Below are 23159 nucleotides of genomic sequence, written 5' to 3' on the forward strand. Positions count from 1 at the left end.
AGTAGAGACGGGGTTTCACCATGTTAGCCAGGATGGTCTCAAACTCCTGACCTCGTGATCTGCCCGTCTCGGCCTCCCAAAGTGCTGGGATTACAGGCTTGAGCCACCGCGCCCGGCCTGCCCAACTAATTTTTATATTTTTAGTAGAGACAGGGTTTCACCATGTTGGCTAGGCTGGTCTTGAATTTTTGACTTCAAGTGATCCACCTGCCTCTGCCTCCCAAAGTGTTGGGATTACAGGCGTGAGCCACCACACCAGGCTTCAACAGATATTTTTGGAATGATACAATGTTGAACCCTGGGTGAGTACTGGGTATTACAAAAAGAACTTAGACATGGTCTTCTTGATAGGAAATTTCACCTGGTAGAGGAGATAGATGATTGATACATAGATAGGTAGAGAATTATACAAATGTCTGTGATAAATACTAAAGAAAATACAGGTGTTCTTAGATAGATGAAAGAACAGTAGATTTTGCATGATGGTTTCAAGAAAGACTTCACAGAGGAGCAGGCATGGTGGTGTGCACCTGTGGTCACAGCTACTCAGGAGGCTGAGGTGGGAGGATTAGTTGAGCCCAAGAGTTCGAGACCAGCCTGGGTAATAGCAAGACCCCATACCTGGGAAGTGACTAAAGATCAACCTGAAAACGTGGACTGGATTCAGGTTGATAGGCCTGTGTGAGCTGTGGATGTAAGTTTTGGGTTGAAGCACTTTTTTTTTCATTTTTCTTTTTCTTTGAAGGATTTTAAGCAAAAGAGTATAACCTTCTAGAATGGAATTTGGATGGAGTGGGGAATAGGGAGACCAGATAAGGAGGCTCTTGGAGTTGTCTAGCCTAGAGATGGGTCTTAAATGGGCAGGAAAAATGAAGATGGTAAGGGTGCAGTTCATTGTGACAACTTGGCGCATGTCTACCACCCTGATGCCTACTAGGGGTCTATTTGTAAATGGGTAACCTAGTTATGTTGCATGACTTGGGGATGGAAATTACAGACATAATATAGGAACACATTTCTTTAACCACTGAAGTCTGTTGGAGCATAATCAAATTTATACTAATGGAAATCTTTTTTTCCAGGGCTGAAGCTAAGTAATGCTGTGGTCTAGCTTGTCACTTTATGATGTTTCTGAAGATTTAGGAAATTAATAAAATGAGGAAAAGTTGTATGAGCTTAAGCAGCGAGGGCTGCGGGGCGGGGAGGGCGGTCCGTAGTCTCTTTCTTTTTTATTCTTTTTTTTTTTTTTGAGTTAGGGTCTAACTCTGTAACTCTGTTGCCTGTGCTGGAGTGCAGTAGTGCGATTTCAGCTCAGTGGAACCTCAACCTCCCAGACTCGGGTGATCCACCTCAGCCTCCTAAGTAGCTGGGACTACAGGCATGTGCCACCACATGCCACCATATCCCACCACACTCGGCTTTTTGTTGTTGTTGTTATTTGAAGAGAGAGTCTCACTCTGTCACCCAGGCTGGAGTGCAGTGGCGCAATTTTGGCTTACAGCAACCTCTGCCTCCTGGATTCAAGCGGTTCTCCTGCCTCAGCCTCCTGAGTAGCTGGGAGTAGCTGGGACTACAAGTGCATGCCACTACACCCAGCTAGTTTTTTTTTTGTATTTTTAGTAGAGATGGGGTTTCGTCACATTGGCCAGGCTGGTCTCGAACTCCTGACCTCAGGTGATTCACCCACCTTGGCCTCCCAAAGTGCTGGGATTACAAGCATGAGCCACCATGCCCGGCCTAATTTTTGTATCTTTCATAGAGATGGGATTTCACCGTGTTGCCCTGGCTGGTCTTGAACTCTCAGGTTCAAGTGATCCTCCTGCCTTTGCCTGACAAAGTTCTGGGGTTATAAGCATGAGCCACTGCACCTAGCTGTGTCTGTATTCTTCACAGCATGTAATTTTCTACACCTTTCTTTTAGTTTCTAATTAGCAAACCTGAATGGTTGGTTAAGCTAAAAGAGCAGAGTAAGAGATGCACCAGCATGGAAGAGAAGGAACAAGGTGGACAGGGCAGATTGGGTCTCAAGGATGAGGTTTTTCTTTTCTCTTCTCTTTTCTTTCTTTCTTTTTTTTTTTTTTTGAAACAGGGTCTAGCTCTATCTCCCAGGCTAGAGTGCAGTGGCGCAATCTTGGCTCACTGCAAGCTCCACCTCCTGGGCTGAAGCCATCCTCCCACCTCAGCCTCCTGTGTAGCTGGGACTACAGACATGCACCACCATGCCTAGCTGATTTTTTTCTTTTTTTTTTTTTTTGGTAGAGATGGCGTTTTGCCATGTTGCCCAGACTGGTCTTGAACTCCCGAGCTCAAGCAATCCACCCACCTTGGCGTCCCAAAGTGCTGGGATTACAGGTGTGGTCCACCATGCCCAGGCAAGGTTTTTTTTTCAACTATTCGAGAAGAAGATTACTCTATTCAGAACTTAAGAGTTTACCACTAAAGTGGGTTTATATGAAATTTTAGGATTAGGTTACAGTACCTGGTGTATAATAAGCCAATAGATACATGGATACATTAAAAAGATTGCTTTAGAGCAGAGTGATGGCCTAGGAGAAGACCTAGAATGCCCTGGGAAAGTCAAACAACCAAAACAAGAGAAGGTCTCTGTCATTCATGCAATACAGTTATTTTGAGCATGAATCTCAGTGTACTAGACTGAGATTAAAAAGTGGATGATATGTCTCCTTAAGTCCAGTGTTGGGAGGCAAGCATATAAACAGATAGTTATAATAATGTGATAAGTGTTATAAAATAATTGTACACACCCACGAAGTAGGCAACCAGCTGCCTAGAGAGGTTAAGTGTATTTTACAGAGAAGATGACACTTGAGTTGGTTCTTAAATGGGTACTTGTCAGGGCAAGAAGTAAGGACAAGGCATTTCTAGGTAGAAGGAATAGAATATGTAAAGGCCAGGAAGTAGGACATAGTGTGCAATGTTTTTACACCATACATCTCTCAGGACAAGGTCTCACGTGCAGTTTTAGAACTTGTTTAGCTGCGTTTGAATGTGACAAGTACCTATACCTCCATTTGGTGCAATAGAAGTTAAGGTTTGGAGATTTTTTTTTTTTTGAGACGGAATTTCCCTCATGTTGCCCAGGCCGGAGTAAAATGGTGTGATTTTGGCTCACTGCAACCTCCACCTCCCAGGTTCAAGCAATTCTTCTGCCTCAGCCTCCCGAGTAGCTGGATTACAGGCTTGTGACACCACGCCTGACTAATTTTTGTAGTTTTAGTTGAGACGGGGTTTCGCCATGTTGGCCAGGCTGGTCTTGAACTCCTGACCTCAGGTGATCCACCTGCCTCGGCCTCCCAAAGTGCTGGGATTACAGGCGTGAGCGACTGTGCCAGGCCGGTTTAGATATTTTAATAGCTCCGTGTCATTCAGTATGAGTCACAGGCAAGAGCTCAGACCAGGTACCCAAAAACAGGAATGCCAAATCTCATGCCCTGAGTAATTCTGTGTCGTAGTAATAGATTGCTGTGGATTCATGAATATTTGGGGTTATTTTACTTCCTTGGCACCAAATTAAACACTCAAAATTGACATTGTCAATCCTATCCAATGCTCTTTTTAAGAAAAAAAAAAAAGGCCGGGCGCGGTGGCTCAAGCCTGTAATCCCAGCACTTTGGGAGGCCGAGTCGGGTGGATCACGAGGTCAGGAGATCGAGACCATCCTGGCTAACACGGTGAAACCCCGTCTCTACTAAAAAATACAAAAAACTAGCCGGGCGAGGTGGTGGGCGCCTGTAGTCCCAGCTGCTCGGGAGGCTGAGGCAGGAGAATGGCGTGAACCCGGGAGGCGGAGCTTGCAGTGAGCCGAGATCCGGCCACAGCACTCCAGCCTGGGCGACAGAGCGAGACTCCGTCTCAAAAAAAAAAAAGAAAAAAAGAAAAAAAAAAAAGTGGGCCAGGCGCAGTGGCTCACGCTTGTAATCCCAGCACTTTGGGAGGCTGAGGCAGGTGGATCACTTGAAGGCCAGGAGTTCGAGACCAGCCTGGCCAACATGGTGAAACCCCATCTCTACTAAAAATACAAAAAAATTAGCCGGACATGGTGGTGGGCGCCTGTAAGCCCAGCTACTTGGGAGGCTGCGGCAGGAGAATCTCTTGAACCCAGGAGACAGAGGTTGCCGTAAGCCAAAATTGCGCCATTGCACTCCAGCCTGGGTAACAAGAATGAAACTCCGTCTCAAAAAAAAAAAAAAAGTTGGGGGCTGGGGGAATGTTAATAAACATTTACTTCTGCCATATAAGGTAGGAATGGATGATGAAGTATTCAAGACTCCCTACTGGCTGTCCACTTGATTTGTATCTTTAGAAGTTGACTTAATGCTTTTCTGAGGTCATCCAGTAACTTTCCCATTTAATGCAAAATAACAAGCTAGTCACTGTCTTGAGGAGACAGTTGTTTATCTTTAGTAGTTATTTTGCAGCTAGGTGGGGTAAATTTGCTCAGAACTCCTACAGGATATGAATCATTTGCATTCATAGGTTGACCTATTCTCACTTTGTTCTTTCTGAGTTTTAATACAGCCTGTATTATATAACATAGAGGATACATTGTCATTTGTATTTTCAGTGTCATTCTCAAATCAATTTGCAGAATCTATGATAAACGTGAGAACTTGAGTTGCTATAATTAACATCTCATGTACATTCAAATAAACAAGCAAACTGAAGAATAAATCCCAGAAAATGTTATTAGCTTTTTGCACAAGCTATTTGAGGTCTTCGAATATTGCGGGAGAGTGTGGAATGGAGGACAGAGTGCAGATGGCAACACGGAAACCTGCAGTTACTGTTCTTTTTAAAAATGTGTGTGATAGACCAAGCTTGGTGGCTCACGTCTGTAATCTCAGTGCTTTGGGAGACTAAGGTGGGAGGGTTGCTTGAAGACAGGAGTTCCAGACCAGCCTGGGCAACATAGCAAGACCAACCCTGTCTCTACAGAAGAAAAAAAAAAAATGAAAAAGTTAGCTGGGCATGGTGGTATGCACTGCTACCTGGGGGACTGAGGTAGGATCACTTGAGCCCAGGAGTTTCAGGTTGCAGTGAGCTATCATCATACCACTGTCTAGAAGCTGGGCGACAGAGTGAGATCTTGTCTCCTAAAAAAAAAAAAAATTGTGCGATGAACTTTCACAACTTTCAGTTTATTTATTATTTTTTTCAGACAGAATCTCACTCTGTCACCCAGGCTGGAGTGCAGTGGCGCATACGTGGCTCACTGGAGCCTCAACCTCCCAGCCTCAAGCAATCCTCCCACCTCAGCCTCCCAAGTAGCTGTGACTACAGGTATGTGTCACCATGCCTGGCTGATTTTTTTTTTAGAGAAAAGGTCTTGTTGCTGTGTTTCCCAGGCTGGTCTCAAAATCCTGGCCTCAAGCGATCTTCTTGCCTCAGCCTCCCAAAATGCTGAGATTACAGGCATGAACCACCTCACCCGGCTAAAATTTTATTTTATACAAGTATTATATTTTCTTATTAGAGTAATCTGAGCGTTTAATTGACATATTTGGAATTAATCAGAAAGGCTAATAGTTATATAAATACATTGGATTGTTTGTGTGAGACTAATTCTTGGTAAATCAACATGAACTACAAGAAATGGTCGATGTTAGTGCTGATAAATTCTGAATCTTTACATGAAGAATATATGTCACAGCTGAGTGCAGTGGCTTACGCCTGTAATCCCAACACTTTGAGAGTCCAAGACAGGCAAATCACCAGAGGTCAGGAATTCAAGACCAACCTTGCCAACATGGTGAAGCCCCGTCTTTACTTAAAAAAAAAAAAAAAACTAGCCAGGCGTGGCGGTGGGTGCCTGTAATTCCAGCTACTCAGGAGGCTGAGGCAGGAGAATCACGTGAACTTGGGAGGAGGAGATTGCAGGGAGCCGAGATCACGCCACTGCGCTCCATCCTAGGCGACACAGCGAGACTCCGTCTCAAAAAAAAAAAAAAAAAGAATATGTGTCAGAAGAGAGAAAGGGAGGTATGGCATTAATGCTGTATTAATTTATAAGATAGAGGCATGGTATTCTTGGATTCTGGAGCCTATCAAGACATTCAAGGTATCGATTTGAATTGAAAAAGTATGGAGGCTGGGCGCGGTGGCTCAAGCCTGTAATCCCAGCACTTTGGGAGGCCAAGACAGGCAGATCACGAGGTCAGGAGATCGAGACCATCCTGGGTAACCCGGTGAAACCCCGTCTCTACTAAAAAATACAAAAAAAAACTAGCCGGGCGAGGTGGCGGGCGCCTACAGTCCCAGCTACTCGGGAGGCTGAGGCAGGAGAATGGCGTGAACCCGAAAGGCGGAGCTTGCAGTGAGCTGAGATCCGTCCACTGGCACTCCAGTTTGGGCTACAGAGCGAGACTCTGTCTCAAAAAAAAAAAAAAAAAGAAAAAAGGAAAAGTATGGAAAGATAAAATGAACTTTCAAGAGGGATGCTGATCATAAGTTCATTTAGGGTTATTGTCTCTGTGACTATGACTTCACTGTGGAACTTAAGAATGAAAAAGGCTGGGCATGGTGGCTCACACCTGTAATCCTAGCACTTTGGGAGGCTGAGGAGGGCGGATCACAAGGTCAAGAGATTGAGACCAGCTGAGTGTGGTGGCTCACGCCTGTAATCCCAGCACTTTGGGAGGCCGAGGCAGGCAGATCATGAGGTCAGGAGATCGAGACCATCCTGGCTAACACGGTGAAACCCCGTCTCTACTAAAAATATAAAAAATTAGCCAGGCACGGTGGCGGGCGTCTGTAGTCCCAGCTACTCAGGAGGCTGAGGCAGGAGAATGGCGTGAACCCAGGAGGCAGAGCTTGCAGTGAGCCGAGATAGAGCCACTGCAGTCCGATCTGGGTGAAAGAGCGAGACTTCTGTCTCAAAATAAATAAATAAAAAAATAAAAAAAAAATAAATAAATAAATAAATAAAATAAATGAGATCGAGACCATCCTGGCCAACATGGTGAAATCCTGTCTCTACTAAAAATACAAAAATTAGCTGCACGTGGTGGTGTGTGCCTGTAGTCCCAGCCACTCAGGAAACTGAGGCAGGAGAATCTCTTGAACCCAGGAGGCGGAGGTTGCAGTGAGCCGAGTGGCACCACTGCACTCCAGCCTGGCAACAGAGCAAGACTCCGTCTCAAAAAAAAAGAAAAAAAAAAAAAAAGAATGAAAAGGTAGCATGGTGGCTCATGCCTGTAATTCCAGCACTTTGGGAGGCCGAGGCAGGCTGATTGCTTGAGCCCGGAAGTTTGTGACCAGCCTGGGCACAGGGCAAAACCCTATCTCTAAGGAAATTACAAAAATTAGCCAAATGTGGTGGTGCACACCTATAGTCCCAGCTACTCTGGAGGCTGAGACAAGAGAATTGCTTGAGCCTGGGATGTGGAGGTTGCAGTGAGCCAAAATTGTGCCACTGCATTCCAGCCTGGGTGACAGAGCGAGACCCCATCTCAAAGAAAAAAAAAAAGAATTAAAAAATAAACTTTCGTTTTTGCCATAGCTCTTTATTTCACTAATGTTCTGTTCCTTCATACAAACGAATACTAATCTCTCTAAATATAGCAAACTATCAAAAGGAAATAGTTTTGTACCCTGTTATTTATGAAACTTACTATGACAAACTACTCCTAAAGCAGCTTCAGCTATGATTGAATAAATGCTAGAAATCCAGGATAAATATGATACTCCACCTCCACTTTTTAAAGGAAATAAATGATTTGTGTTTTTGGAATCTCAAGAAATTTACAGCTGGGCGTGGTGGCTCACTCCTGTAATCCCAGCACTTTGGGAGGCCAAGGCAGGTGGATCACCTGAGGTCAGGAGTTTGAGACCAGCCTGGCCAACATGGCGAAACTCCGTCTCTACTAAAAATACAAAAAAAATTAGCCGGGAGTGGTGGCTTGCACCTGTAATCCCAGCTACTAGGAAGTCTGAGGCAGGAGAATTGCTTGAACCTGGGAGGTGGAGGTTGCAGTAAGTCAAGATTACACCACTGCACTCCAGCCTGGGTGAGTGCAGTGGTATAATCTTGTCTCTGTCTCAAAAAAAAAAAAAAGAAAGAAAAGGAAGAAAGAAATTTACTTTCTCACATGGGATATATTTTACAGTTGGTCAAATGTGCTTGTATGTGTATGTGTATTCTTTTCTCTGTATCATATGTGATAGTGGGGTAGTGCCAAACATTGTTAACTCTGATGAATAATGTCTCTTTTGGTTAGATCATTCTTACCTTACTGGTATCTCTTACTGTTTCCTTACCTAGTTATGCTGTTATTGCCTATGGCTGTGCCAGCTGCCCGAAGCTAACTTGTGAGCGGGAAGGTTGCCAGACTGAGTTCTGCTACCACTGCAAGCAGATATGGCATCCAAATCAGACATGCGATATGGCCCGTCAACAGAGGGCCCAGACTTTACGAGTTCGGACCAAACACACTTCAGGTCTAAGTTATGGGCAAGAATCTGGACCAGGTATAAGTTGGCATTATCTCATTGTCTCTTTATTTGGTATTTCATGATGTGAGCCCAAAGCTGAAAGAGATTATCTTGTCGTATAATATAACCCAAGTGCTCCAAAGGATCAGAGAGCAGAAAATATCATTTGGTAATACTTTCAGTATTATAAAAGAGATAGCACTTCCCTCTCTGACCATTATAAGTTATCTAACCCATATAAAATTGAAATGCAACAAAATTGAATTATGTAGTTCCTACTTTCTTAGTAATATGTCTCAGATTGGAGAGCAATTAGTTCGTTTTGTTTTGCTAGGGGCTTTTTCAACTTTCATTGTGAACAGAAAGACATTTAATTAGTATTAAACCTGTACTGTTTGCCTTCAAGCTGACTTAAGTGCCTCACTGCCTTTGGAAGTAGAGTACAGATTGAAGAAAAGGAAATAATATTAGTATAGATTAATGATGAACCTCAAAAGAAGGAATGTCACACATTCAGCTCCAACCTTGACCAGTCAGAGTAAACCTATTTTAAAATGTCAGTGGATTTATTGCTTTGTACTTTTATTTTACTGATGTCATTTGGGAGAGGCTAGTAGGAAAGATTTTGCCATTCACTTTTTCCTGGCACAGCATAATTTCCTAAATTGTAATTTTATTAGGATAGTTCATAACTTGCTCTGAAAATTACCAGGTGTATATGCTACATAGCATACCCAGTTGTTTTTAGGTTTTGAATTTGAAAGTATCATGGGAAGGGATTGTGGGCTATGTTAACAGCAAATCACAGTGATACATGTTGAACCTGAAAAATAAATTTCCTGAACTAAAGTTTTTAAAAATGTGAAGCTAATTCCAGGCTGCAGGCTATTCTTTCTGTAGGATTCTTCTTTTAAATCTGCCAGCCTATCAACTGGTAGAAATTTCATTTTTCTTGGAAACTCTTTCTCCCTCAGGAAGTCTCCTTGCTAGAATGTGGTTCAAGTGCTGTGTAAGATGCCAGTTGTTGGGATAGGCAGCTCAATGAGAGATAGGATTTGTTTTATGAAAATTCCTGAGGTCTAGACATAGCCAGCCTTCCAGTAAAGTGGATTGTACAATTTGGAGTGTTCAGTGAAGAGTTCTTGACTGCTGCCTCATTTCTTATATATACTCCTAGAAATAATTAAATCAAACTGGATTTAACTGGGGGTGTTTTTCTACCCATTCTTCCTCCCACACTCATAGCAGATGACATCAAGCCATGCCCACGATGCAGTGCTTACATTATCAAGATGAATGATGGAAGCTGTAATCACATGACCTGTGCAGTGTGTGGCTGTGAATTCTGCTGGCTTTGTATGAAAGAGATCTCAGACTTGCATTACCTCAGGTAAGATGGGAAATGCATCCATTCCTTTCGTAGTCTTATTCTTTACTGATTTAGGGAAAAGGATGTCAAAAAGACACAGCCCTTCTCTCATTACAGATTAAGGAAGCTGTGAAAAGTTCTTCTGATATGCTCCTTTTATATTTTCACCAGCTACTATTCTAGTTCTACCTTTCTTTGCTTTTATACATGCCATATTCCAGGTAGTCTGGACTTGCTTTTCCCCTTTGCTGTCTTGCCTCCATACTTGTTCATGTTCTTTCCTTTGCCTAGAATGCTTTCTGCCTACCTTCCAGTATCCTCCTTTTATCTCAACTTGTTCAGTTCTTGTCTTTTAAGGGCCACTTAAATGCCATTTCTTCCATGATGCCTCTCCTTTTTCTGCCTCATTCTTTGACTTTCTTTTATCTTTTGTCATAAATATCATCAGTACTTTATACTTCATGTACATGTCTTATCTTACTAAACTGTAAATATCTTGAGGCTAGAGTTGTGACCTTTTTACAGTTTTTTGCATTTAGTGAGTTCCCAAGGAATTCATTGAGTGAATTTTTTTTTTTTTTTCCTTTTTAAAGACAGAGTTTCACTCTGTCACCCAGGCTGGAGTGCAGTGGCTAGATCTTGATTCACTGCAACCTCTGCCTCCCGGGTTCAAGTGATTCTCCTGCCTCAGCCTCCCAAGTAGCTGGGACTACAGGCACCCGCCTCCACACCTAGCTAATTTGTGTATTTTTCGTGGAGGCGGGGTTTCACCATGTTAGCCAGTCTGGTCTCCAACTCGAACCTCAAGTGGTCCGCCCGCCTCGGCCTCCCAAAGTGCTGGGATTACAAGTGTGAGCCACCGCGCCCAGCCTCATTGAGTGAATATTAAAATATTGTTGTGGAGGAGTTAATATTTACAAGCAAAATGTTTGCTAATATTTACAGAAAAAAATGTGTTAATATTTACAAACATTCATCATGTAAATGAAACACAACACCTTCATTTCCAGTTTTGCTAACATTTGAGTACTTACTGTGTACTAGTCATTGGGGACATAGGGGTGAATAAGACATGATCCCTATTTTCAAAATTGCTTATCCCTTCTAATAGAGAAGATAGCACAAAGAAAATGGGCAAAAATGATTGGACACAGAAGGGCTGAATGTAAAAGTAGCCAAACTCAGAATACCAAACTGATACAAAGGTTATGATGAGGTCTTTTTATATCCTCTCCCAGGAACATGGTTTGCAGTATCTATTAGGTGTGATAGGACATATGCCAAGAAAACTACACAAATCAGAGTGTTCATTAGCTGAAGGGTGCAGTGTGTCTAGATGGGATGTCAAGTTCATAATGCTATGCAGCATCCCAAGTATTGTCAGTCATGGAAGCTAGATCAGTTTTGGTGGGTTAGGGAAGACAGAATTCAGCAGAGAAGAATGGAAAAGGAGTTTCAAGTCTGGAAGCCTGTCTTTACAACAACCACCAAAAAAGTTAAAGAGCCCAGAGCTCTAATAGTCTGGCCTTGTCCTTTGCTCTCCCTTGTGTAATATACTCATTTCCCGTAAACTTTTCTGTTAATCACTCTTACTGAAAAGAAGGCTATTGCTGTTATCAAGCCCTCTGATAACAATAGCTACATTTATAATGTTGACATTAACTTCAGTCTGTTTCCCCTGCAGCCCCTCTGGCTGTACATTCTGGGGCAAGAAGCCATGGAGCCGTAAGAAGAAAATTCTTTGGCAGCTGGGCACGTTGATTGGTGCTCCAGTGGGGATTTCTCTCATTGCTGGCATTGCCATTCCTGCCATGGTCATTGGCATTCCTGTTTATGTTGGAAGGAAGGTAAGAAAGACATGCTGGTTTCTGTGCTTGTTTCAACTTTAGGTTCGTTGGTGAAGGTTTGAGGGAAATGGGAAGGAGCTGTGTTTCAGAGCTGCCTGAAAACCAGCTGGTTCTTAGATAAAAATAACCTTCCTTTCTTAAATTGATTTTCATAAACCCCCATGAGATCTGAAACTTCTGATTAACATCCTGAGCCTGGCTTGTCTCAGTGACTTAAAGGTAGAATGCTGGGCTGGGCATGGTGGCTCACATTTGTAATACATGGCCTAGCACTTTGGGAGGCCAAGACAGGTAGATCGGTTGAGCCCAGGTGTTTGAGACCAGCCTGGGCAACATGGCAAACCCATCTCTGCCCAAAAAAAATAGAAAAATTAGCTAGGTATGGTGGCATGTGCCTACAGTCCCAGCTACTAGGGAGGCTGAGGTGGGAGGATTGCTTGAACCCAGGGAGGTAGAGGTTGCAGTGAGCCAAGATTGCACCACTGCTCTCCAGCCTGTGTGACAGACTCCAAAAAAAAAAAAAAAGAAGAAGAAGAAGGTAAAATGCTTACTTCATTCCCCTGAGTTATTTTGTCTCTTTTTGGTTTGACTTTGTCTGTATTGCTTTATATCTTCCAGGTCTGAGTTAGGTTAAAATTTGAGAAAGATGGCCGGGCGCGGTGGCTCAAGCCTGTAATCCCAGCACTTTGGGAGGCCGAGACGGGCGGATCACGAGGTCAAGAGATCGAGACCATCCTGGCGAACACGGTGAAACCCCGTCTCTACTAAAAACTACAAAAAACTAGCCGGGCGAGGTGGCGGCGCCTGTAGTCCCAGCTCCTCGGGAGGCTGAGGCAGGAGAATGGCGTGAACCCGGGAGGCGGAGCTTGCAGTGAGCTGAGATCCGGCCACAGCACTCCAGCCTGAGTGACAGAGCGAGACTCCGTCTCAAAAAAAAAAAAAAAAAATTGAGAAAGATGCCTATTTGGGGTAGAGGATATGTTTTAATATATAGATAACTTACAAATGAACAGTCATCTGTCCTTTTTTTCTCTGGCAAAAGATTGATGTCCTAACCTGCTGACCTGGATTTTCTTTTTTTATTCTTAGATTCACAGCAGGTATGAGGGAAGGAAAACCTCCAAACACAAGAGGAATTTGGCTATCACTGGAGGAGTGACTTTGTCTGTCATTGCATCCCCAGTTATTGCTGCAGTTAGTGTTGGTAAGCTGGTCAGGACCACACACCTCTTCTCTCTCAGCTTTCTGACCATAGCAGTTTAGCCAGATGGCCAGATGTTTCTCAAAGACTCCTACATTTTATGCCAACCCACCTTGATAGTTAATTCTATTAGGCACCATGATTATGATTATTTTTAAGTTTTTCAGCCACACCAAATTATCAGATTTGCGATCTTTTGTTCTTAAGTTAATGCCTAGAACTGCATTTGGCACATAGAAAAGGTTGAATAAACTTATTTTAAGCCCTAGTTTTCACCTTTCATCTTCCTTCTCTACTTGCCATGAAATCCACAAAACAAAATTACTTTTGTTTTGATTTGTTTAATGCTTCACATTACTTTGGGAGGCATAAGAGTTTGTTTTAAAATAATAGTAGTGTAACATTTAATGTGGCTCTTCATGTGCCAGGAGTGGTTCTGAGAATTTTGCATATATTAATTTATTTAATCCTCACCATCCTCACAAAAGGAAGCACAATTTTAAAAGAAAGGTGCAGTAATTGGCCGGGTGCAGTGGCTCACGCCTGTAATCCCAGTTCTTTGGGAGGCCGAGGTGGGCATATCACGAGGTCAGGAGATTGAGACCATCCTGGCTAACATAGTGAAACCCTGTCTCTACTAAAAATACAAAAAATTAGCCGGGTGTGGTGGTGGGCGCCTGTAGTCCCAGCTGCTCGGGAGGCTGAGGCAGGAGAATGGCACGAACCTAGGAGGCAGAGCTTGCAGTGAGCCGAGATCACGCCACTGCACTCCAGCCTGGGAGACAGAGTGAGACGCTGTCTCAAAAACAAAAAAAAAAAAAAGAAAGGTACAGTAATTTTCCCAAGGTCACTTAGCTGGGACATGAATCAAGTTAATCTGCCTTCAGATCCTGTGCTCTTAACAGGTAAGTCATTCTACCTCACACAGCAGTAAGATTTTGGAATTAACATCCTGAGGAGATCCTAAACTACAAGCAGTAGTCACTTATTTAATATTTGATTCTTGATTGGGTTAGCATTTCAGCAGTGATTAGAAGAGGGGAAAATGAAAGCAACATATATTTACTGTGCAAGGCACAGTACATAACATTCTCATTTGATTATTGACAACCCTGGAAGATAGGTCCAAGGTTATACAGCTAGTAAATGGAGCCAAGAATCTAATCCAGACCTTTCTGATTTCTAGCCTGATCATCATTCTGTTACACCAGGCAACCTTTTTGGGATAGCCATTTTCTGTCTTTTTTTCTTTATAAAGTAGTTTGTCCGTGCCTAGACTGGGAAGAAGAATTCAGGGCACTTGCAACCTAATAGCCAGCTGACATATTTCCTTCTCTTCCCCCAGGTATTGGTGTCCCCATTATGCTGGCATATGTCTATGGGGTTGTGCCCATTTCTCTTTGTCGTGGAGGTGGCTGTGGAGTTAGCACAGCCAACGGAAAAGGAGTGAAAATTGAATTTGATGAAGATGATGGTCCAATCACAGGTAAAAAGCAGGATGTTTATTGTCATTTGAATTTATGATATACAAGATAAAAATCAGTAAAATTCAGCACATTTTACAGGGAGATTGTCATTGGATTACTTTGGATAATGAGCTTTGTAGGGGGTAAAGTATTTTTAGCTTTTCATTTCTTTGTTCAGAAGTTATTAGGTTAATTCCCCTGGTACTTGCCTCTGTGTGGCAGGTACAAACTAGTAGGAGTCCAAGTAACTCCAAGTATGCTGGTAGTAGTAGTGGTTATAATAACGTCTTTGTGCCTGCACAGTACTTGATAATTTTCAGAGTATTTTACACAATTATCTCACTTGCTTTTTACAACAAACAGCTCTCTGACTAGGGAGGGTGGGGCTATTATCCCCATTTAAATGGAAATTTCTTTTTTTTTTTTTTTTCTGAGACAGAGTCTCTGTCACCCAGGCTGGAGTACAGTGACAGGATCTCTGTTCACTGCAACCTCCGCCTCCCAGGTTCAAGGGATTCTTCTGCCCCAGCCTCCCAAGTCGCTGGGACTATAGGCACGTGCCACCACGCCTGGCCAATTTTTTTTTTTAGTAGAGACGGGGTTTGGGGTTTCACTGTGTTAAGCCAGGATAGTCTCAATCTCCTGACCCCATGATCCGCCCACATTGGCCTCCCGAAGTGCTGGATTACAGGCGTGAGCCACCACACCTGGCCTAAATGGGAATTTCTTTAAGCTTTTGTCTCACTATCTGTTAAGAGCTTCACAGAGCTGAGACTAGAGCAAGTCTTATGACTTTTACTTTAATGTGGTTTCTGCTTACCGTAGTAACTAACGTAGGGCACAGAGATCCCCAAAGGTTCTTCTAGCTTTCTACTGGAAGCTTCCTATTAAAATCAGCACATGACCCAAACATATTTTTTAAATCTTCACATTTGGTTACATGGAAGCAACAGTGTAGTGGAAAGAATAGTGGACTTGGAATCAGAGTTATAATTTCGTGTAACTGCCATGGCCTTGGACAAGTCATTTAGTTTTAAATTTTAGTTTTCTCATCTAAAATTGAGGCTACTAATGCCTAGTTACTTGGAGGATTAAATATGAACATATGTTAAAACACTCGATATGTGGCAACTGCACACAGTACCTGTTCATTAAGTGAATACATTAGTACTCTGAAAAGTCATTGCAGGAAAATGCCCACTGTTTGGATGCTCTGCTGTCTTGATTTGAGATGTTTGGTTCTATCCCCAGTGGCAGATGCTTGGCGAGCCCTCAAGAATCCCAGCATTGGGGAAAGCAGCATTGAAGGCCTGACTAGTGTATTGAGCACTAGCGGAAGCCCTACAGATGGACTCAGTGTTATGCAAGGTCCTTACAGCGAAACAGCCAGCTTTGCAGCCCTCTCAGGGGGCACGCTAAGTGGCGGCATTCTCTCCAGTGGCAAGGGAAAATACAGCAGGTAAACAAATAGATAACTTCTGACAGAAATGGTTAGAATTATAAGAAGTAACACCTTGAGCCATTTCTCTGTGCCAGGCTTGTGCCATATATCATCTTATTTTGATTTCATTGTCGACGGTTTTTGTTTTGTTTTGTTTTTACTTTTTTTTTTTTTTAAGACGGAGTCTCGCCCTGTTGCCCAGGCTGGAGTGCCATGGTGCGATCTCAGCTCACCTCAAGCTCCGCCTCCTGGGTTCAAGCAATTCTCCTGCCTCAGCCTCCTGAGTAGCTGGGATTACAGGCGCCCGCCACCATGCCCAGCTAATTTTTTGTATTTTTAGTAGAGACGGGGTTTCACTATCTTGGCCAGGCTGGTCTTGAACTCCTGACCTCATGATCCACCAGCCTCTGCCTCCCAAAGCACTGGAATTACAGGCGTGAGCCACCGCACTCAGCCTTTTTTTTTTACTTTTGCAAATAGGAAACAAGCTTAGAAAAAAAGGTTACGTCAGTTATGCAAAGCTCAGTGTTCTTTCCATTGCACCATAGCTGCCTCTATATAAAGAATAATCCTGACTTCGGATTCTCCCTTGACTGCCTGAGGCTGGCTGACTGCTTCAGGAAGGGAGAGTAGGCATTTTTATAGAATTCCTAAAGCTGTGGTCTCCATTAGGCTTGTCATTGACTTTCAGTAGCATTTATGCTGTATCATGGCTTATTTGTCTTATTTTTTTTTTTGAGACGGAGTCTTGCTCTGTCGCTGGAGTGCAGTGGCGCGATCTGGGCTCACTGCAGCCTCCACCTCCTGGGTTCAAGTGATTGTCCTGCCTCAGCTTCCCAAGAGGCTGGGACTACAGGCACGTACCACCATGCCCGGCCAATTTTTGTATTTTTAGTAGAGACGGGGTTTCACCATGTTGGCCAGGCTGGTCTCAAGCTCCTGACCTTGTGATCCACCTGCCTCAGCCTCCCAAAGTACTGGGATTGCAAGCGTGAGCTAGTGTGCCCAGCCCATTGTGGTTTATTGATAGTGGGCTTTGGGGGTTTTTTTTTTGTTTTTTTTTCTCACTCTGTAATCCAGGCTGGAGTGCAGTGGCATAATCATGGCTCACTGCAGCCTCAACCTCCTGGACTCAAACAATCCTACCACTTCAGCCTCCTGAGTAGCTAGGACTACAAGTGCACACACCACAGCCAGCTAACGTTTTAAATTTTTTGTGGAGGTGGGGTCTTGCTCTGTTGCCCAGGCTTGTTTTGAACTCCTGGCCTCAAGCCATCCTCCCAACTCGGCTTCCCAAAGTGCTAGGATTATAGGCATGAACCATTGCCCCCAGCTGGTTTATTGATATTGCAATCCTTATTACCTTTCTGTTTCCATTTGCTAGATAAGGGAAATCAATTCTATGTACTTGTGTTGAAAATATGTAAAGCTTTGTAACTAAAAAGATTGTGACTTGCTTGGTTATTTCACTAGTTAGGCAGACCAGAGTATATATTTTCAGAGGAGCATAACATGTTGCCTGAGAAGCAGTTAGTTGAATGCAATGGAGAAGAAAGGCCTGGTGGGGGTAAAGGTAGAACAAAGCAGGATAGGAAGAGGAAGATGGTTGCCTTCAGCTATCTGAAGGACCTTCAACTGTGAAAAGGATTAGACTTCTGTGCCTCATACCAAAAGGTAGATTATAGTCATGTATATTTATGACTTGGCAGAAGCTAAAGGGAAACTAATTTTTGTTCAGTATAGTGAATATAGGGAAAAGCAACATGAAAGCCCAAAGAGGAAAAAGGCTACCTTAGTAGATACTGAGCTGCCTATCCCTGAAAATGTTTACAGTGAGACCAGATGGCCATTTGACTATAAGAAGGATTCAAGCAACAGATGGCAGGTGGACTGGATCTCACACCTGAATGCCTGTCAGTCACCTGGGAGCCTCTTAAAAATAGACTTCAGGGCCCCATCCCAGAATTAATAATTTAGAATTTCCTGGAGTGGCACCTAGGGGGTGATCTGTGTTTTGAAAAAGCTCCCCAGGTAATTCTAGCACAGCCGTTGCATGAACCAGCATCTGAGAACCATGTAAGTAGGAGGCCTTTCTGAAAGACTCTTCCAACTCAGAGTGATTCTGTGGCAGACCTGAAACTAGACCCCAGGTCTCTGACACTATGCACTTTCCATGCATTCCCTCATTTCCCTGGGCCTTGGCACATTTTTGAAGGGCACCTGAGGCTGGAGCAGCAGAGCAAAGGCTCAGGCAGTAGGATGGAAGCTGCTTGAATGTGCAGCTGCAGGCTGCTACTGACCCGTCTGTGCATCTCATGACTCTGGTTGTCTCTTGTCAGGGGATCCCGCCCCCACATGCTGGCGTATTCACTGCTGTGCTTTCTTAAAACCAACACCCCTGTAAATAAGCAGACAGACATAATTGGAGACTGACTTGCTGAAACTGCAGCTTAGCTAGTCCAGCTGTTCTAGTTCTGTGAAAGCCTTTATTTTATAGGAAATGAATGAGTCAGATGGGTTTGACTGTGAAACCCATTATGAGGAAATACTTAAGTGTGCAACAAAGTGGTGTTGGAGCCAAGAAAGGAAATAGTTATGGGCTCTGAGATATTACTGGGAAAGTTTGCTGCTCTAAGAGGAGGGAAGAGGTTGGCTCCTATATGTCCTTCAGTCTCATTCCCTGGAGGTAATCTGATTGTTACATGTTTGATTTGCTATTATGTGCAAGGCAGGAAAGGTAAAGTATGAATGAGTTGTGGTTTCTCCTTTTGTGGAGTTAACAGAGGAGTGAGAGATGCATAATAATGAGTAGGCAGGGCCTGCGCATGCCTGTAATCCCAGCACCTTTTTTAGGTGGGCGATCACCTGAGGTTAAGAGTTCAAGACCAGCCCGGCCAACATGGTAAAACCCCATCTCTACTAAAAATACAAAAATTAGCTGGGTGTGGTGGTGGGAACCTGTAATCCCAGCTACTTGGGAGGCTGAGGTAGGAGAATCAGTTGAACCTGGGAGGCAGAGGTTGCAGTGAGCTGAGGTCGTGCCACTGCACTCCAGCCTGGGTGACAGAGTGAGACTTCTCTAAAAAAAATAATAAGTAGGCAGGTGCTATGGGAGTACTTAGCAAGAAGTGAATGGTTTGCTGGGATAATGAGGGGAAGTGATGTTTCCTTTGTTGTTAAGGACTGAGTATAAGTTTGGTAGAGAAAGGAAATGTCTAGAGAGACGGAATAGCATGTGCAAAGTCATGGAAATATAAAATGTATAGGTATTTAAAGAAAGAAAAAATTCAGAGTGACTATGATTTCGGATCTATGGGGAGTAATAGAACTGGACGGAGAGCTTCTTGGCAGATCAGGAAGATCTTAAATGCCTGTTGGCAGTAGGGAGCCAAGAGTTAGAGAACTGTTAGAGTGATTGGTTCTTTATTCACACTGGCACTGTTCTAGAGGTTGTTTGACTTGGACTTAAGGGCTACTGAAGAGGGAGCCCAATCGTAGTCATCCAGGCAGGAGATGATGAAAACCTGAAGTTAAGCAGTAGCTGTGGGGATAGAAAGGAGGGGACGATTTCAATAGATATTTAAGAGAAAAAATGTATGGGCATCTGTTTGCGCTGTTTGACAATTGGCGATCAGACAACCATAGTTTGCAAGAGAGTAATGGAAGAGACGTGTGCCAGGAAGCAGACTGTCTTGGAATACTCAGGTCTCATATTAACTTGAACGTCCCCTCTTTACACAGGTTAGAAGTTCAAGCCGATGTCCAAAAGGAAATTTTCCCCAAAGACACAGCCAGTCTTGGTGCAATTAGTGACAACGCAAGCACTCGTGCTATGGCCGGTTCCATAATCAGTTCCTACAACCCACAGGACAGGTATGTGAACAGTCAGATGTCCAGGAGAGGTTGCATTTTTTGGTTGGGTACTAGGTCTTCAGAAGTTCAATGCCTCATGTTAGAGTTCTGTGTACCATTTCGTGGGATATATAGTGTAACCTGTGAATTCATTTGAGCAAGTTCTTGGTACTAGAGTGTTTGGCATCTCTTGATTCTTCTTGTTAGTACTTGATTTTTAGAGCTTTCTTTCTTCCTTTTATATATTTTTTTCATTTTTTTTTTTTGTCTTTTTTGGCTATTGCAACAGTGTACAATTACATGGAACTTAAAGAGCTAGATTGGGGTTCATTGATGTCTTCGAGTCTAGGGTTTCTGCTTGCCCTTTGCTTGATAGGGTTCCCATAGCTTCTTTCTCTTTCATTTTGAGAAACTAGTGTATCTGGGATGGTGTGATTGTGGTACTCCCACTGGTAGGTATTCTGGCTTCTTCTACTTGTGGCATGGTAGTAAAAAACTTTTACTTTTCTATTTTGAGTAAGCTAGTGTGGGGCTCTGACCCTTAGTTGAATTTTGGCAGCTCTTTCTATATGTTAAAAGAGATTGGCTGAGATATATGTGTGTGTGCATCTGAGCACACGTATGCATGTATTGTTAAATCAGCAAAAAGGACATAATTACTCTTCTCTATGTAATTTATTTTTATTTTTATTTTTTTAGAGACAGGGACTTGCTCTGTCAACCAGGCTGAAGTGCAGTGGCACAATCATAGCTCACTGCAGCCTTGAACTCCTGGGCTCAAGTGATCTTCCCACTCAGCCTCCCAAGTAGCTGGGACTACAGGATGTGCCTCCATGCCCAGTTAATGTTTTTTTATTTTAGAAACAGGGTCTGACTTTGTTGCCCCAGCTGGTCTCAAACTCCTGGACTCAGGCGATCCTCCCACCTCGACCTCCCAAAGCACTGGGGTTATAGGCATGAGCCACCGCATCCAGCCTCCATCTCATTTGAGTGTTAGATTAAAATGTTATTTCTGTTAAAAGTGAGCTCTAGGCCGGGCGCGGTGGCTCAAGCCTGTAATCCCAGCACTTTGGGAGGCCGAGACGGGCGGATCACGAGGTCAGGAGATCGAGACCACCCTGGCTAACACGGTGAAACCCCGTCTCTACTAAAAAATACAAAAAACTAGCCGGGCGAGGTAGCGGGCGCCTGTAGTCCCAGCTACTCGGGAGGCTGAGGCAGGAGAATGGCGTAAACCCGGGAGGCGGAGCTTCCAGTGAGCTGAGATCCGGCCACTGCACTCCAGCCTGGGCGACAGAGCGAGACTCCGTCTCAAAAAAAAAAAAAAAGTGAGCTCTAGCTCACTGTTTACCTATCTTTTTGAAATTCCTAATCCTGAACCCACAAACTGCTTTTACCAACAGGTTTAGCATGACCCATGCATGACTCAGCAAAGTGGATTTTGTCTCCACAGAGAATGCAACAATATGGAAATCCAAGTGGACATTGAAGCCAAACCAAGCCACTATCAGCTGGTGAGTGGAAGCAGCACGGAGGACTCGCTCCATGTTCATGCTCAGATGGCAGAAAATGAAGAAGAAGGTAGTGGTGGCGGAGGCGGTGAAGAGGATCCCCCCTGCAGACACCAAAGCTGTGAACAGAAAGACTGCCTGGCCAGCAAACCTTGGGACATCAGCCTGGCCCAGCCTGAAAGCATCCGCAGTGACCTAGAGAGCTCTGATACACAGTCAGACGATGTGCCAGACATCACCTCAGATGAGTGTGGCTCCCCCCGCTCCCATACTGCAGCCTGCCCCTCGACCCCCAGAGCCCAAGGTGCACCGAGCCCAAGTGCCCATATGAACCTCTCTGCCCTAGCCGAGGGACAAACTGTCTTGAAGCCAGAAGGTGGAGAAGCCAGAGTATGAAGTGGAATGTATGCTCCTGTTCTGAGAAGCACACTTGTAACTGCATCTTTTGGATTTTTTTTTTTTTTTTTTTTTTTCCAAGGGGTAGGGATTTATGTATTTTATTTCAGAGATTCTCTGGTCACAGGTTTTCACCCAGGGAAATTCTGAGAAATTCACAATTTCTTACCAGATAAAACATGAAAAGTTTGCCATTAGTCCCCTTCCCCTCCCCTCCCTCTTTTTAGTTTTAATTTATTGGTTAAACTGATGGCAGCAATCGGTGAGGTGTGTCAAAGAGTGTACATATGTATGTGTGTATATTGAATGTTAAACATATTACTGAAAGACACATTTTAATAAAGATTTCTGTCATAATTCAACTTAACTCATTTTCCTTGGCTTGGATAGTCCCACAGAGCCGAGTGTTTGATTGAAACAGAGCACCATCTTTGACAGTCTCTAGACCTGAATTTTTCTAATCCCAGGGAAGAAGGATTGTATTCAAATCCAACCACAGTAGTCATCTATAAACCTGACTCCTAGCATGACAGGAAGCAAAGCTAGGCTTGTTTTGGACTTTGTAGTCAGACTGAAGAATTATTAGCTGAGTCAGCTGAATAGGGAAGCAGTAGATTAAAACTAACCTTGCTTGCCCTCTAGAGGCAACTGTGCAATTTACTCTTAAAGCTTTACCCTTTTCTTCATTATAGTCACTATTAGGCATATACTTCAGAGAAGGGAAGGAGTGGCAGTCCCAGGTAGCTCTTAAGAGAATTCTCAGTGGCTAGGCATGGTAGCTCACGCCTGTAATCCCAGCACTCTGGGAGGCCAAGGCAGGTGGATCATTTGAGGTCAGGTGTTTGAGACCTGCCTGGCCAACATGGTGAAACTACGCCTCTGCTAAAAGTACAAAAATTAGCCAGGTAGTAGTTGTGCATGCCTGTAATCCCAGCTACTCAGGAGGCTGTGGCAGGAGAATCGCTTGAGCCTAGGGAGGCAGAGGTTGCAGGGAGCTGAGATCCCTGCAACTCCAGACTGGGTGACGGAGACCCTGTCTCATAAAAAAAGAGTTCTCAGTGAATGTTGCATGGTTACAAGTTGGAGAACAGAATATTGTTACTGGAGGAAGAAATATACTGATGCATATAATCACAAAGCAGTGACATACGTGTTTGCTGTGCTCTCAGGTATACCACTCCATGTTCTAAAAAACTTTCTCAGGTTTTCTAATCTAGTTTAAATAAAAGGGACTAAGGAATGTGAGATTTATAATGAAAGGAGGGGATATGCCCTCAAAATCTCTAAACGTATTTATCTGATCTTACAAATTTGTCAAAATTGAGCTAAGTTTGTACTACGAGGAGTTTTGGCTCTGTGTAAAATAATGTCCTGGCCAGGCACAGTGGCTCATGCCTGTAATCCCAGCACTGTGGGAGGCCGAGGCAGGCAGATTACCTGAGGTCAGGAGTTCGAGACCAGCCTGGTCAACATGGTGAAACCCCCATTTCTACTAAAAATACAAAAGTTAGCCAGGCCTGGTGGCATGTGTCTAACTCCAGCTACTCGGGAGGCTGAGGCAGGAAAATCGCTTGAACCTGGGAGGTGCTGGTTGCAGTGAGCTGAGATCACCTACTGCACTGCAG

General features: G+C 43.7%; 1 protein-coding gene across 5 annotated transcripts in view; it reads left to right on the forward strand.

Annotated features, from left to right (window-relative positions):
• RNF19B (ring finger protein 19B) overlaps positions 1-21896 on the forward strand; it is a 30306-nt gene extending 8410 nt beyond the window's left edge. The window contains exons 2-9 of one of the 5 annotated variants that reach the window (XM_033227227.1): positions 8282-8487; positions 9697-9841; positions 11505-11667; positions 12757-12871; positions 14214-14354; positions 15586-15793; positions 19517-19648; positions 21081-21896. In XM_033227227.1, coding sequence (XP_033083118.1) covers positions 8282-8487; positions 9697-9841; positions 11505-11667; positions 12757-12871; positions 14214-14354; positions 15586-15793; positions 19517-19648; positions 21081-21534 — 1564 coding nt within the window. In that variant the 3' untranslated portion in view covers positions 21535-21896. Of the gene's footprint in view, positions 1-8281; positions 8488-9696; positions 9842-11504; positions 11668-12756; positions 12872-14213; positions 14355-15585; positions 15794-19516; positions 19649-21030 lie in introns of all 5 variants that reach the window. The other 4 variants (XM_033227232.1, XM_033227228.1, XM_033227231.1 and 1 more) reach the window with 4 other exon arrangements.
• Positions 21897-23159: the final 1263 nt, after the last annotated feature.

The sequence above is a fragment of the Trachypithecus francoisi genome, unplaced genomic scaffold, assembly GCF_009764315.1.
Source record: "Trachypithecus francoisi isolate TF-2019V2 unplaced genomic scaffold, Tfra_2.0 Lachesis_group12, whole genome shotgun sequence".
Lineage (NCBI taxonomy): Eukaryota > Metazoa > Chordata > Mammalia > Primates > Cercopithecidae > Trachypithecus > Trachypithecus francoisi.